This window comes from Rhinoderma darwinii, chromosome 1 (assembly GCF_050947455.1).
Source record: "Rhinoderma darwinii isolate aRhiDar2 chromosome 1, aRhiDar2.hap1, whole genome shotgun sequence".
Taxonomy (NCBI): domain Eukaryota; kingdom Metazoa; phylum Chordata; class Amphibia; order Anura; family Rhinodermatidae; genus Rhinoderma; species Rhinoderma darwinii.
In genome coordinates, this window is record NC_134687.1 from 290,878,252 (window position 1) to 290,894,763 (window position 16,512).

At 40.1% G+C, this 16,512-nt stretch overlaps 1 protein-coding gene across 5 annotated transcripts in view; it reads right to left on the reverse strand.

The window, feature by feature from the left end:
• Nucleotides 1-852: 852 nt before the first annotated feature.
• Nucleotides 853-16,512, reverse strand: part of MYO9B (myosin IXB) — a 209,155-nt gene continuing 193,495 nt past the window's right edge. For 4 of the 5 annotated variants that reach the window (XM_075825311.1, XM_075825308.1, XM_075825307.1 and 1 more), the window contains 4 exons: nt 11,913-11,960; nt 10,368-10,501; nt 9,675-9,802; nt 853-5,742 (listed from right to left, as the gene is read on the reverse strand). In XM_075825311.1, the coding sequence (XP_075681426.1) occupies nt 5,330-5,742; nt 9,675-9,802; nt 10,368-10,501; nt 11,913-11,960 (723 nt within the window). In that variant the 3' untranslated portion in view covers nt 853-5,329. Of the gene's footprint in view, nt 5,743-9,662; nt 9,803-10,367; nt 10,502-11,912; nt 11,961-16,512 lie in introns of all 5 variants that reach the window. The other variant, XM_075825312.1, reaches the window with a different exon arrangement.

The following is a 16,512-nucleotide window of genomic DNA, read 5'->3' on the forward strand; positions in this document are numbered from 1 at the left end:
ACATAAAGGGAAAAAGCAGTGTCAACAAAGCCTTACAGTTCCTTGTTGCCTATAGCAACCAATTAGTGCGAAGCCTTCATTTTCTCTAGGGAATTTTAGGAAATAAAGCTGAGCTCTGATTGGATGCTATCGGCAACAATGACAGTTTTACTGTTAGACAGTTTAGATATGGAAAGCACAAAGTGTTCATTTTTAAGGAAGATTGAAAAATATAGAAAGACCTCCATTGTTCTTGTGTACTCGTTTTTTATAAACTTCCCAACTGTTTTCTCTGAGAAATTGGGTCTCATCTAGACCAGATTTCTCTGTGACGAATTGTCAAATTCCTTATATCAGATGTATATTAGCCGCCTTCTTTAAGCGGCCCACCCTAGCTCAAAAAGTGTTTCACTGTGTACCATTCTTCTCTGGTGCCATCTAGATGCAGACATCCAAGATATGCCAAGAGCAACCAAATAGGTCACTGCTTTCATTCTTAAATTTACCTTCTAAAAATTAGGCAGTGCCCAGACTTATTCCCAAGGGCAACACCGTTTATTTGCTCATTTTAAAAAAAAATAAAAAAATTTTAAACCGAGAACTCACGCATAAAAGTCTCTAAATAAAACAAACAAAAAACACACAAAGCACTAATGTACTGTGTGAATAAAAATATATAATCCCTCGTTGTTTTACATTAACCATCTGCTTCCAGTCATATTGAATAACCCAAAAAACAAATATCAAAAGTAACAAAACCGCACTGCTACCACGCAGCCTCAATATAGTTATTCTGGCTTAACGTTTTCCCCACTGAAGTCACATTTGAAAAAACTTCCACAAAGATACCGGGCATATAATGAGCCTTAGACATTGTCCAGTTATAAATTCATTTAATAAAGATGACAATGAGGAGCACATAAAATGTTTATACATACATTTCCACGAACATCAGACTTGGTGACAATCACATTTTATAAAAGGGGCCCCCAACAAGTCTATACATATATACACTTAGCTGTTAAACTGCCGGTGGTCATGTTTCTTACTGGTGGGCTACTAGCAGATTGCCAAATTTGCTTGTACAGGGATTGCACTAAAAAAAAGCAAATGTATTTACTCAGTACCTACAGAGGATTGCAATGAAAGTCACCCATCCTGTGGTCTCACTGAGAGTTATGTACACGTAGTACCCAGAATAGTAATACCAGCTATACCACTTAAGGAAACATTGTAATGTAATACCAGCAAATACATAGCATTTCTTTATTTTTGAAGCTCATCTCCGTTCTTTTAAATTAAGTTTACATGCACCACTTATTAAATAGATTATCTAATGAGGAGCACCCAATCGGAATGTCTTATAACACCCCTTAACCGCCTGCAAAACTTCCTAAAGTTAAAAAGGTATACAACAGGAACAATTCTTTTAAGAACAGCATTCGGCACAAATTAAATTCCCCAAAAATGGGCCTATAATAACTTGAGGACTAATGGCAGAGCTGGACAAATTCCAGGAATCCGATGGCCAATGCACATAAAAATCTGGTATTGGCGACAGCTTTTTGGTATGTTTTCTATTAAGTCTGAAGTAATCAGACAATTTTTTTTCTAAAACCCTTATGTTCACCTATGTATAGTATTTTAATTTAGATAAAACTGTAAAAAACAAAAACGTTGCGACATTGTAAATACATTACTTTTCTTGTACTATGCTTATCAGAGCAAGGTCTGTGCAGACATTGAACCAGGGTGCAATGTGGAGAGATCTAATCTCTGAAGCCTGCAGAATTGTGAATGCAGCTCTGGACTAAGAAAGGCACAACACAATTTATGTAAAGCAATGTTTTTTTTTACAAAATCCCTCAAGTTTTTATGTAAGATATATAATACTATACGTAACCTATGAAATAGTGTTTATAAGGTGGACATGGATTAAACAGACCGCATAGAACATGTACAGTAAGCAGTTGCAATTTAGCATAGAAAGAACTTCTAAATGTTCAATTTATAGATTTTACATATTGGAAGACACTTTTATACATGATCCTCAAAGAGTTTGGTATGTAAGCAAGAAAGAATGGCAATGTGCATGGTCCGAGACTGCTTCTGCTAGACCTTCTGGAGGAAACTGGGCCCTCAAAGAGCAGAATACAAGATAAGAAACTAGTCTTCGTATGGCACTGAATGTTGACTGTAGTCAAGCTTTCAAAGATGATGATAGGAGACCTGGTATTTGGACATGACAGCAATAATATCCGCCAGTTTCCTCCATAAAATTTTGCCTACATTACCTAGTTAGATGTTTCAAGCAAAGACTGAAGCAAGATGCTTAATACTTTTTAAACATATTCAGGATGTAAGGGCAATGGAGACCTTGCGTTTAATAAGCGATAACAATGCAAAAGATGAGAAACACAAGTGGTAGCCCCTGAGCAGTGATAGGCTGAGCACATTCCATTAAAGCAACACCTAGCGCAAATTCCCACCTGGCAAATTTTGTGGCAAAAATTTCTGCCACTGAAAATCAGTTTCATTCATTTGAATGGGGTTGTTTCTGCAGCAAGCACATGGATTTCTGCAACAAAATCTGCCGCGTGTGAATCCACCACATAAGCCCATGTGAGTCATTAAATTTTAATATATTCATGGGGTAAAAAGAAAAAAAGACACTTTATAACAGATAACAGAAGAAATCTTACACACTATTCAAAGTTATAACTCAGGAACAGTGTGAAAACAAAAAAATCTTGCAGGTTGCGTACCATGTTGAACACAAACCAACTGAAAATCACTACCTATTTAGCAGGGACTGATAACAGAATAGCAGTGTAGCATTTTAATGGTCACTAAGCACTGATCTAAATATCCAATCTAGCGTCTATTGAAAACACAAGGCTTTAAAGTGCACGTTACCCTTTGAACACCATGCGTGTCTAAATCTGCATAAAAAGTTGAGTAGCTTTGTAAATACAAAACATTACTTATCTTGGACTGATCCAGAGTTCTTGTCCGGAGCTGCATTCAGAATACTGCTGGACGCTTTCGAAAACAAACTCAGTCATACTCTCGGCTGCAAATAATTCTACAGTTCATCTACATCACATTACTAGACTTCCCAAAATACATAATATCAAAGAAATCTCTGTACAGACAATGAACAAAACGAACAAGCAGGGAATGCTAGAACATTTAAACTAAGCAGCATGAATTATGAATGCAGCTCTGGAAGAGAATGTACGGCAAGCAATAGATTTTCAAAATTACGCAACTTTTTTTTGAAGATTTTATCAATATGTAAAAAGAATCTAAGCGTGGGGGGGTGGGGGCACAAATCCAATATGTTGCCTGAAGAGAAGCTACACTTTATTATGATCACATGTTTACGTGGCTAGCCGCCCGTTATGTGCGTGCCAGGGAGTTTAGTGCTTAGCAACTGCTGTACATTTATAGTACTGACCTAATTTTTTTTCTGATTAAGTGGGAGAGGTAGCAAATAAGCGGGTGTTTTCTAAAATGTAACCTGAATACTTGATATTAAATTCTCCTATTCCCAGAAACACTTTGTACCACAGTGCAATAGTTGTGCGACACCTTGAACTTGCTATGGGCACAAATCATTTAAGGATAACCGTATCTTCTGCATGGCAGGGATATTGGACATGAGAAAATTGCAGTTATACTTGACCGAAGGATGACCAAATTAAATTGTTAATTTGGAAGGATATGACAAATTACCAGAGCAAAAACTTAAAAGGGGTTTTCCAAGCACAATGCGGTTTTTCATGCTGATGACCCATCCACAGTGGGCGGTGCCAGAAGCAGATGGCTCCGACCACTGTATAGCGGCCGTGCTGCAATTCTGCTCCTATGCAAGAGAATAGGAGCAGAGCTGCAGTAACTCAGCACAGCTGCTATACAGTGTACGGAGCCTTCTGCTTCCAGAACCAACCACTGCATAACATCCGGTGGTTAGAGGCAGCCGGAAATGCTGATAGGTGCAGGGTCCGTGTCTCAGACCCCCACCGATCATATACTGATTACCTATTCTGTGTGGATAGGTCAAAAGTATGAAAAACCACCGCATGACCCGACAACCCCTTTAAAGGCTATGTAAACCTTTGATAAACCTTTTTATTTATAATTTAAAAAAAAAAAACGGTTTTGCTTTCTAATGTGTTTAATGCAACTTTGTAAATGCTTTACTTTTTTTAGATACAGCTGCTCTGTAGATGTATCTAGCGCTATTCACTGAATCCGTCAGTCCCGCGGACCTGACACGCAGAATCCACCTATAAACTATCATATCTAAGTTATGAACTTAGATGTGATCTATAGCAGCTTGATCCTGGGCGATGGGGACATACAGGATCAGCTGACACTGAACCCGTCAGGTCCGCGGGACTGACGGATTCAGTGAATAGCGAACGATCAAGCTGCTCTGTATAGACAAAACAAAGTAGCTGTATCTAAAAAAGTTAAAACTATTTTTAATAAAATATTTACAAAGTTACAGAAAACATACGGATAAACATTTAAAAAATTTTGTTTTCCCCTTTTAAGGGTTTACATAGCCTTTAAGCTAATTCAAATGGAATGCTTACAGTATATAAAACATTTGGGAGCCTCAACATCCAGAATGGGAATGCTAATACTGCAAGTCAGACGGTGTAGACTTGACTACATCTAACATGATGATTACTGCTTGAAAAGATTGTGAATGGGCACAACGACAGTATGTACACAATAAACATCTGTAAACCTGCAAATAGAAAAAAATCTTCCAAAGACTAAATACAAATGATACTGATAAGGCACCTGTTGATTCTACGTCCACGGCATTGCAAATATAACATGACCTTTGTATTTTGTACTTTAAGTCAACACTTTCTATAAAGACTAACACTTTTACAGCATTGCCTCTAAAAAAAAAAAAAAAGAACAATTTTTTAATAAAAATTGCAACACCTCTTCTCTCTCCAAGATAACAGTTTGGCGCTATAGACAAAATATTAAAAAAGCTGTCATATACATTTTAAAATATTACTGTAACAGGTGCACAGAGCAAAAAAAAAGTCACTTTTGGTCCTAACATAGTACAAACTTCGAATGATCTGTTTGGAACTTAATTCCTACACTCCCATAGGAAGGGTAACATGGACTCCTTACACTCAGCATTCCATTCATACACCCCAACACGGCATCTTGTATACAAGTGAGGGGCAACAGTCTGTTTAAATATATATAAAGGAATTCCTTCCCCCCAGAATTATCATTGATCTGAGTCCCAAGTAGCTCCTTCAAGCAACTAATAAGTCAGTCCAGGAATTTCATGCATTTTTATCATGGTTCAGAGGTTAGACTCTTCAGGACATGGGATCTGGAGAGGAGGATCTGAGAAACGACGTATTAGTTTGGCGGTGGGTTCGTAATCTAGTGTTTCCTGTGTGGCTCCCAATTCAGAACCATCAGGGACATAAACAGACTGGATGCTGTCAGTTCTTCGCCCAGGCTGCTCTCTTCTTCGAACATTACTTGAATCATCAGGGCAGTCTGTGGCTTTGGATATTCCAGGGGGCAACTTTATGTTGGCAGTTGGTAGTACAGGATTGCGTCTTGTCCCTCTCATTTTTGCAAGAAAGGAGGAAGGCCTTCGCTTGATACTAGAAGGAGGACACAATGTAGAAATAAGGCCTTTGGCTGTAAAGCTGTTTGTTTTCACCACTGGCTGTGACACAACAGGTGCATCCACCACACAGGTAGCTGTTGAGAAAAACACAATTACACAAAACCATAAGCTTTTTCATATTTGTGCCATCATTAAAAGGAACTAATCTCATATTTTTAAGCTGGGTTCACACATCACGTAAATAGGAGAAATCATTGCGGATTTTGGTGCGGATATGCCTTTGGATTTCATGCTGTGCATTGCAATGGATTTAATCTGCAGAAAAAATGCTGCATTTCTGCAACAGAAGTTTTACGCTGTAAGTGTGATCAGTTTGTTAAAACCCCATTCACTTACATTCTACTGTACTTTGTTACGGATTTTCAGTGCGGACCCCCTATCGATTGCCAAAATGGGATACCCCTTTAAAGGGAACATTTTACCGACTTTATTCTGCCCTCAGAGAGGATAGCATAAAGTGGTCACAGGCACGCTGATTTCTGCAGTCGGTCACTCATGTCTGGTCGTTTTGTGATTTAAGAGAACTTACATTTTGAATGTAGCAGAGCGATGTGAAGGCTTGGAGGAAGGAGCACGGCACATTCATTAGCGGTCGCTCCTCCGCCCAGCCACAAATAATGGACTGCTTTCTCCATGTACACAATGTTGCAACATTCAAAATGTAAGTTATCCTAAATCACTAAACTATCAGACATGAGTGACAGACTGCAGAAATCAGTCTATAAAGAGGGCAGCATAAAGTCGGTGACAGGCTCCCTTCAAGTTTTCTATTAGGTCATGTTGCGTTGATAGATAAGGGGCACCGATAGTTATCCCTTTCAATTAGCCTAGGCTGAAAGTCTGGCACACCTCTCTATTCTGGGTCAGGACCGTATTTACTACTAGGCACTGGGGGCGCAGTGCCTAGGGCGTCCAGCAGGGGGGGGGGGCGCAGCTGGAGGTTCTTATAGATATATATTTCTTAATTATAAACTTAACTTGTGACCTGACCGGCCAGGTCACTCACAGGACAGGGGGGGGGGGGGGGGTCGTTGTGCACTTATTCTGTAGGACACGCCCACTGTTAATGGATTGGCCAGAGCAGCAGTGGCCAATCCGAGAACAGTGGGCGTGTCTTAGACTCAGTCTAAGCAGCGCACTAGGGGGAGCGGACGGCAGAGCAGCACAGGAGTGCAACACAGCAGGTAGGGTAAGTATTACTACATGTTAAATGTAATGTAACATTGTGTTGCAGGAAGCAGTGATACCATTTCGATGCCATGCACCCTCAAACTGTTCAATACCGTCAATTAATGTATTGCGATACGAAGCTCTATGGCTGCACAGCTTAGTATTGTTATACATGAATGTAGTGAGCAGGGCTGCGGCTGAGGAATACAGCCATTGCTCCGCTCCTGACAAGTGTGTGCGCGGTCAGCATGAGGCGATGTGGCTGGCGCTGCACTAATGAGTGCCGGGACTGAAGACCGAGAACATGGCGGGCGAACTGAAAAGCTCCCATGTTCTCTGTCTTCAGTGCCAGCGCCGCCGCTCATTAGTGCAGCGCTGGTCACATCACCTCATGCTAACCGCGCGCGCACACTTGTTGTCAGGAGCGGCGCAATGCCTGTATTACACAGCTGCAGCCCCGCTCTAACGGCGGAGATCAGAGAAACCTCTCATCTCCTACGCTATTCCCCTGAATTCTGCAATCAAAGCTGACCGCAGCATTCAAGGGGAAAATGAGAAGGGAGGATGCCCCTTGGATTTAGGGACATACAATACATGGGCAGACCGCCCAGGGTCCATTGAAGGATCCCAGGACTGTCTGAACAGATTTCCTGTTAGGTCATGCTTCGGTATGTCCTAACAACTGTCTGTGTACTATCAGTACACAGGCTAATGTACTGGCATATAGATATATGCCAGTACATTAAAGGGGTATTCCGGTTACAAAAAGTTTTCCCCTATCCGTAGGGTAGGGGTTAACGTGCTGATCGTGGGTGTCTGACAGCTGGGACCCCCACCATTTGCAAGAACGGGGGTCCCGTACCCCTCGTTTGAACCGAGCGGCAGGTCGCTCATGCGCACTGCCACTCCATTCATTTTCTATGGCAGCGACGGAAATAGCCGAACGCTGTACTCTCCTATCTCTGGTCGCTCCCATAGAGAATGAATGGAGCAGCAGTGTGCACAAGCAACCTCAGTTCTTGTGGTTTTTTTTAATCTGAAGTGTCATTTTATGTGATAACTTTGGAATGCTTCTATATTTTCAAGCGATTCTGAGATTATTTTCTCGTGACACATTGTACTTTAAGTTAGTGGTAAAATTTGGTCGATACATTGTGTTTATTTGTGAAAAATACTAAAACTTAGAGAACATTTGAATAAATTGCCATTTTTCTAAATTTAAATGTATCTACTTGGAAAACAGATAATAGTACCACACAAAATAGTTACTAATTAACATTTACCATATCTACTTTATGTTGGCATAGTTTTCTGATTTTTCCAGTACGTTACTAGGATTTAGCTGAAATTTTCTTGAAAATGGGAGAAATTGCTAAGAGCTATTTTTTCAGAGACCAGTTCAGTTCTGAAGTGGCTTTGAGGGCCTTAAATATTAGAAACCCCCAATAAATCACCCCATTTTAAAAACTGCACCTTAAAGTATTCAAAACAGCATTTAGAAAGTTTCTTAACCCTTTTTGTGTTTCACAGGAATTAAAGCAAAGTGGAGGTGAAATTTACAAATGTACATTTTTTTTGCAGGAAATCTGTTTTAATCCATTTTTTTCTGTAACACAGAAGGTTTTACCCGAGAAACGCAACTCCATATTTATTGCCCAGATTCTTCAGTTTTTAGAAATATCCAACCTGTGTCCCTAGTGTGCTACTGAACTGAGACACAGGCATCAGGAACAGAGGAGCACATAGAGGATTTTGGGGCCTCCATTTTATTAGAATATATTTTAGGCACCATGTCAGGTTTGAAGAGGTTTTGTGGTGCCAAAACCGTGAAAACCCCCCCAAAGAGACACCATTTGGCAAACCACACCCCGCAAGGAATTTATTAAGGGGTGTAGTGAGCATTTTGACCCCACAGGTTTTTTGCTGAATTTAGTGGAATTAGGATGTAAAAATGAATGTAGAAATCTTCAATATTTACAAGGCATAAAGGAGAAAAACAACCCCAACACTTGAAAAGCAATTTCTTCTAGTTGTTCTGTTTGGGGTCTTGCTGGAATTTCAGTTTATAATGTGGGGGCATATGTAATCTGTGCGGAGTTCATCAGGGTACAATAAGAGGGTATAATAATGCGGTAAATAAATAATCTACAGATGTGAGGCCAGTGTTGCACTGATAAATGGTGCCCAATCTTATCCGCTATTAGAATAATCTGCACATTATGTGTTGTCATATTCTGAGAGCCAGAACGTCTATTTTTTCTCCACCGGAGCTGTGTGAGGGCTTATTTGTTGCTGGACAATCTGTAATTTTCATTGTAGTTATCAGGGGCGTCAGCCCTAAAAGTGCCTAGGGCAGCACAAACTCTAAATACGGCCCTGCTCTGGATACAGCTTGAATTCTGTAACGTCGCTGAACATTCATAGATCTCAACGGGCATTGAGTAATGTTACCACTGCAGAGAAACGATGATGGACACAGTAGTAATAGCATTTGTCCGATTTGATATTTATTCTTCTAATGCCTTATGCACATAGCAAAACTGCATGCACAGACCACATTAGCTATGAGCTCCATAATATGACTTTGTACAACACATCTGTAATATGGCCACGTGCATAAGCCGTAAGTGGCAGGTCCTTTATTATAGATATCACACAACTGGGGTAAACCATTTGTATAAGTGATACCCTCAGGAAGAATCCTCAGTGTAAGCTCAGATGCAGCCCTAAAAGCTGTGCGGATTTTTTTCTGGCACGTGTGAATGGGGTTTTGAAAATAATTCTGCATGCAATAATATAGAAGGAATACCAAAGGACACACTACCTTAATACTGACCTTCCTTTTCAGGAGGAACAGGTCTATCGTCCAATAAACTCTCTGTGCTATTTGAGGTTTCAGAGTCCATATTCTCTTCATCTGAGCCACGCTGATCAAGCTCTGGAAGCCGGTAAGTAATATCTTCCCTGCAAAATATGAATAAATATATTAGTACACGAATTAAATAAAATTGGCTAACAAAGCAAAAACAGCATCCTTAAAAAAGTGGAAGCTTAAAGAGGCTCGGTCACCAGTTTATAACTGCCCTATCTCCTACCTAATCTAATAGGCGCTTTTTTTTTTACAACGCCCACTTGGTGACTCCTTAACTCTTCGGAGCTGCTTATTTACCGATGAAAGGAAATCAGTAACCAGAGAATTCCCTTCATGACACACACACAGGCACGCAAAAGTATAGGAAGCATTTAACGTGTTCCCACAATTCACAGTAAACTGAAGTCCAGTGCTCTTGCTCAGTGTAGATTTTTATTTTTCTCCAAAAGTAGCAATTTTCTGTAGGTCACTATCTTTTAATCAAACAATTGTCAAGTGGCAGATACACACACACACACACACACACACACACACACACACACACAGTACATCTAGAAAATCTGTATTCACCATATCATGCAAGACCGTGCACATTTACTAGTAAGAAGAAAGGGCTGGACATGTGATCGCAGTGAACAAATTTTTATTTTTACTCACTTCTCATCTTTGATAGATTTTATCCTCTCCATCAGTAATTCGGATTCACGAGCAGCATCTGGGTCTGTCAACTGCTCCTCCTGCACTGCTTCCAGATCAGGCAAGCCATTTCCACTGGGAGACGGGCTCTTACTCTGCAAGTCATGAGATATACATGCATTACATTACATTCAAGTGAATAAAACTGGATACCCCACATACACACTTTGTACTGTGCAGTATAGAAGATCGTTCGTTTCAAAAGCAGATTTGGCACATGCAAACCCTGCAGAGCTCACATTTTAATGGCCAAAAAATACGTATCTTGAAATAGGTTTGGCGAGGGCCAAAGAATATTTTTCGAAACGTTGTTACTCTAAATTGGTAAATGGATGATTAAAGGAAATAAAACAGTCAGAAGATCAGGGTTATAGGCCCTGTTCAGTTTTTTGCAGGCAGAAAATTCTGCCTGGAAAAATCAGCTCTGGTTTTTTTGAAGCGGTTTTGCACCACATGCGTTTTTTGAGGAGTTTTTTTTTAATGCTTTCTTCAACAGGCAACTTTTTGCCATAAAACGTGTAAAAAAAAACGCTGCAGCAGCTCGCAGCATTTTTTCTCATCTCCCATTGATTTCAAAGGGGTTTTTAGGCGGAAAACACCTCAAGGTGGGGCATGTCGCTTTTACCCACGAGCGTTTTTTCCCACTCGCAGGAAAAAAACACCTCCACCTCCCATTGAAATCATTGGGAGGCAATTTCAGCCGTTTATTGCCACGGTTATTGCTGCGGCAAAAAACTGTGTGAACAGGGCCTTGTGTGTCAAGCCCTTTTGTTTAGATACTGTGGGACATAAAAGAGGCAGTCTATATAAAGAAAAAATTATAAAGAAATTCCACATCTGCGCTATGATTTCTGTTACCCTTTTTCCACCAGAGTAATAGAATAAAGGGAAAAACAGAATGCCAGATTCGGCACATGACGGAACCCATTGGGGGGGGGGGGGGACACTTTTCTATGCCAGTTTGCATACATAGAAAAGCCGCTAACAACTAACAAGTCGCAATTTACAAGAACAATTGAGACTTTTGGGCTGTTTATGCTGCTCAACATCAGTGGGGCTTTGTGAAAGGAGGCTGGGCCACTCACAGTCTGACAAATTTATCATAATATATGTCAGAAACTGTGGTAAGTTATAGCTGAAATCTACACCAGCTCCTACTGGCGTAGATTTCACGTGGAAGCCAGGGGCCTAACAGGGTAGAAGAGTTCTGTAGGGCTTCCGTCATTGTCGGACAAAATGGCGATTACCACTAGCAAAAATTATGGAATCTGCAACAGAGCCTCCAACGCAGATGTGAACAGGACCGTATTTATGTAATTTGTGTAAGTGGGACACATGAAAGATGCCATTGCAATAAATACGATTTCAAAATCTGGACATACCAAGGATAGGAGTATGATTGACCATTAAAATATTCTACTCTGCTATAAAAACTTGGTATTTTGTGTGATTCAAGCACTTAAAAAGGCATGCACAGTATAAGGTGGCACAAGGAATTATACCTACCAGAAGACCATCAATAGGAGAAATAAATCCTAAATGACCAGACCATGCCTGTTGCAGGAAGAAATGAGTAGACAACAAAAGTCTCAGGGTTGAATATAAAATAAAACCAAATAGAAAACGACTAACAAAATATTTTCTGCCAAACACCATTGCACAAAATATAGGGTGGCATAGTCTGTCCTACTGTCAGACCTTTATGGTGCTCTACTACATACGTGGGGGGCTACGCTTTGTTCTGGCTGCACAGGCACAACCATTGAAATCTCATTATTATGGGGCACAGAACCATAAGTTTCAGAAAGGGAGCTTAGCTAGACAAAGTATATATCTTCATAAAAGAGAAAATGAGGATCTTTGCTTTGATACTCTTTCAATTTCACAAGTTCAACACTATGGGGTGAATTTATCAACCTTCCTACATAGAAAAGTCACAGCACTGCCTTGTAAATTGTGACATTTTGCCTTTATATCCCACGCTTATAAAAATGGAGATGGCTTACCAAATGGGCAAGGCCACCACAGGCTGACTAATGTATTATAATTTACACTAGCTCCTCTCTGGCTTAGATTTTACCGTGGAGTGTTGCAAAGCTCCAAGCAGACTACCCCCCCCCCCCTTCATTGGACAAAAAAAAAATAATTATATATATATATATATATATATATATATATATACACACATAAAAAATATATAGGCGTTCACCTCAGGACTCCTCCCCTCTGGGTCCCCTAACTATGCTGCGGCTCATACAGGTTACCATATGAAGAGGAGCACTGAGATAAATATAATACATTTTTTTCGATTTTATGTCCAATAGGGGGAGAAATTATTACATCACAGGCGCGGTCATTACATCACAATCGTGGCGATTGGCCAGCAGAAAGATGTAACAAATTTATTAAGAGGCATGCGCATCTTAGTGATCGTGTCGCATCTTAATTCAGCGGAGCAGAAAGCAAAGACTGGCGTATGAAACTATAAAAATAAAAAATGACAGGATACCGCAGCTAGGTTTGGTTGTATAGTGCAGGATAAGTGGCGACACATGGGGGGGGGGGGGGGGGGGGGGGGTTTGTAATGACCATCTCCTCTTGCTACTCCATTCTTGAACTGGCGATAGCTCTTATTTGCTTAGTGTAGGATATGCTCTTCTCCACTATTTTGCGTGTCTAATGCATTTTCATTCCTTGACGCCTTACTTCACTGCTATATGAACTTTGAGTATTTTTGTTTGTATTTATAGATGCATTAATTCTCTGGATATCGTGTGCACTGTCTTTATAAGGAATAGCTTTGCATTTTTTGTGGGATAGTCCATGAGGGATCAACTTATTAGGGGGTCTGTACCACCTTGTTTTGCTTGTACCGGTTTGGAATTATTATTTTAATATATTATTGTCTGTTTCTCTTTATCTGCGATTCCAATAACATTTTGTGCAAATTTCCTTATTTTCACACATCACTGTTCTTCGCTGCTGGTTCCAAATCTTTTATAGCAATAATAACTGACCTACCCCAATTATAAAAAAATAGACTGATATTACCCAGTCATGAAACTTTACATATCCCCCAAGTTTAATTTACCTGAAACTAATGTTCTTGAAATAATCCTTTGTACCTTTTCAAGGCCACAGATAACGCCTATACTGGCCATGATAACTGAGCAGCATTGTCATGAGCCACTTGAGTCAGCATAGGAAATATTATACAATCTCACTGGTGGCACGTGACCGTATTGCTCAGTTATTACAGCCAGCACAGGCTTCATCTGTGGTCTAGAAGATGAACAGTGGAAGATCTCTGGCAGGGTGAAGTTCAGGTAAATGAAAGCGGCAAGTGGAGCTAAATTCTAATTCTTACATAATATCCCTAAAAAAAGAATTAAGTCAGAATTTGAACTCACATAAGGCTGCCATATTTCCTGATGAGATAAACTTCCATACAATAACAAAACAGTATGAAATACAGATGGATTAAAGGAGTCCGGTGCTTAGTGTAACGGGACAGTGCAATAATTCAGGTATATATTTATACAGAAACAATATATTGCACAAGTAAAGTGCAATAGTGAAAAAAATAAATAAATACATATATAGTAACAATGAATGCTATAACGACACAAAGATCTTGTATACCTATATTGGAAGATCACGAGGCATTGCGTTCACACTGACATGTTTCGTGTAATATCTTTGTCTAGGGCTGGCGCTACACAGCAAACAGCCTCTACTTAAGTGGCCAGATGTCCAATCAATGAGTAATCGTATACTTATGAACACCTGCCCCTTTGTTGGCATCATGCCACAGTTGTATGTGTAACAGTGTTGCAGAACTGGTGCCCCCTGACATCAGAGGTTGCCCCCACGTGAAAGGATCATGTGATGTATGACATTTGACAGTCATTAATGGATATTGGGCTGGGGCACCTGTCTTCATAAACTCCGCTCATTGGATTACCAACATGACCAGATGATTATTGTTAGGTCTACAAAATTTGTCCTTACCCCCTTGACGTCTAGCAAAATAACCCCGATCCCGGCTGGCAAACCACTTAGATGCCGCGTTCAATAGCGACCGAGGAATCCAAGTCTTTAGACCTATGTCACTCAATCGGCTGACGCGCTTGAGGGGTGCCGATTGTTTTTATGGCAGCCTGGGGATGAAGGCCCCCAGGTTTGCGATCAAGGTGAAAATCACAAAACACTGCAATGCGTAAGTATTGAAGTATTGTATCAGCAATCTGACAAACGCTTGTTCAAGTCCTCTAGAGGGACTAAACATTTTTTTTTTTTAAACTTACACGTTTTTAGTAATGTACAAAACGCTTTGGTCCCCTAAAGTAATGTAAAAAAATACAAAAATTTAAAATGCAGCAATGTGTGCAGGGGTGGGGAATATTGGACTACTCACCAATCGAACTGTATGTCTGTAAATCACTAAAGGTAAACCATCATATCGTGTCTGTGTTGTCCGGTAACTCAGCGTCCTCTATATTCCAGTGCGCATGCTCACCCCTTCAGAACCGGAAGTATATAGTTGCGTAGCAACAAGGCAAGGTGGGAGTGTAGCCCGTACATACAAAGAACACGTCAGAACAGGATGACAGGAGAACAACAAACAGTGAGTACATGTGGTGTCCTCTAAATAGGATCAAAAGTGTCTGTCTGAAAACGGAACAGGACAATCATCCGAATACGATAGTGTAGCCCCATTACAGAAAAATAGCGACATGCAAATCAAACAAATGCAGAAAACATTATTATTAACCAGAAATGTAAGCATAATAATCTCAATGGTTCAACACTAATGCTCAGAGACACGGATCCATATATGAGCCCCAGTGTATGGAGTTGAGGTACGTGTGTCCCACTGTTCCACAAACGTGAACAGGGCTTCTCTCACCTTGGACCATCAAAAAAGTAAAAAAAACACTGGAGCCAAAGTCTGAAAGGCAACGTTGTCTATGCAATTGTGTAAAAAATAATAATAGCATGATTATATTGTTTGCATGTCAATTCATAATAAAAGATAGAAAAAATTGCATTATATATCTTTTCAAACAGACATGTCACAGTATCCACATAAACCTCATCCAGTGTGTAAATAATACAGATATGGTGAGTAGTCCAAGTAATCAGTAATTATCCGTAACGAAAAAAAAACACATAACCGTAATGTAAGTCATGTATCACATAAACATATGTATACAGAAAGAACATGTGTATACAAACGTTTATTGAAGAGGACACTGCAAGAACAGAGGGGAACCAACTGGTCAAGTACGTCAGGTCACAAGTCCCGCCACATTGAATTCAACATTGAGACCCTTCGGTCTAAGACAATCCAATGCAAAAATCCACTAAAGTTCACACTTGTGTAGTAACGGGTCTATCCCCTCCCCAACGGGGAATAGGGATATGTTCAAGAATCATGAATTTGAGATCTTTTTCAGTGTGTCCCAACTCAGAAAAATGTTTTGCCACCGGCAGATCACATCTTTTCTTTCGAATGGAGTGTCTATGATTATTCAGACGTGTCTTGAGGTCACAGGTGGTTTCACCCACATATAAAAGGCAAGGGCACCATAACACACATCACCCAATCTGAGCTGCATATAAGATATTGCTTAATTTTATATACCCTATGGCTGAGAGGATGTGAAAAGGCACTGCCCTTACACATGAACCAACCATTTACACAATGCAGACAGGGAAAATTGCCCATTTTTCTGGGTCTCAAAAGTGTCTGTTGACCTATTTTAAAAGTGTCACTGACTTGATTTCTCACCAGTTTATCGCGTAGGTTGCAGGGGCGTCTATACGACATCAGATGTGCATATTTAAATGTCTCAATATGTGCATGATCCCCCAGTGTCCATTCAGTATTTTAGACACCTCACCGCTTAAAGAGGCTCTGTCACCAGATTAAAAATGCCCTCTCTCCTACATCATTTTATCGGCGCTGGAATGTAGTTAACAGCAGTGTTTTTTATTTTGAAAAACGATCTTTTTTCAGCAAGTTATGACCTTTACTACATTTATGCAAATTAGTTTCTTAATGCCCAAGTGGGCATTTAACTTTTAACCAAGTGGGCGTATT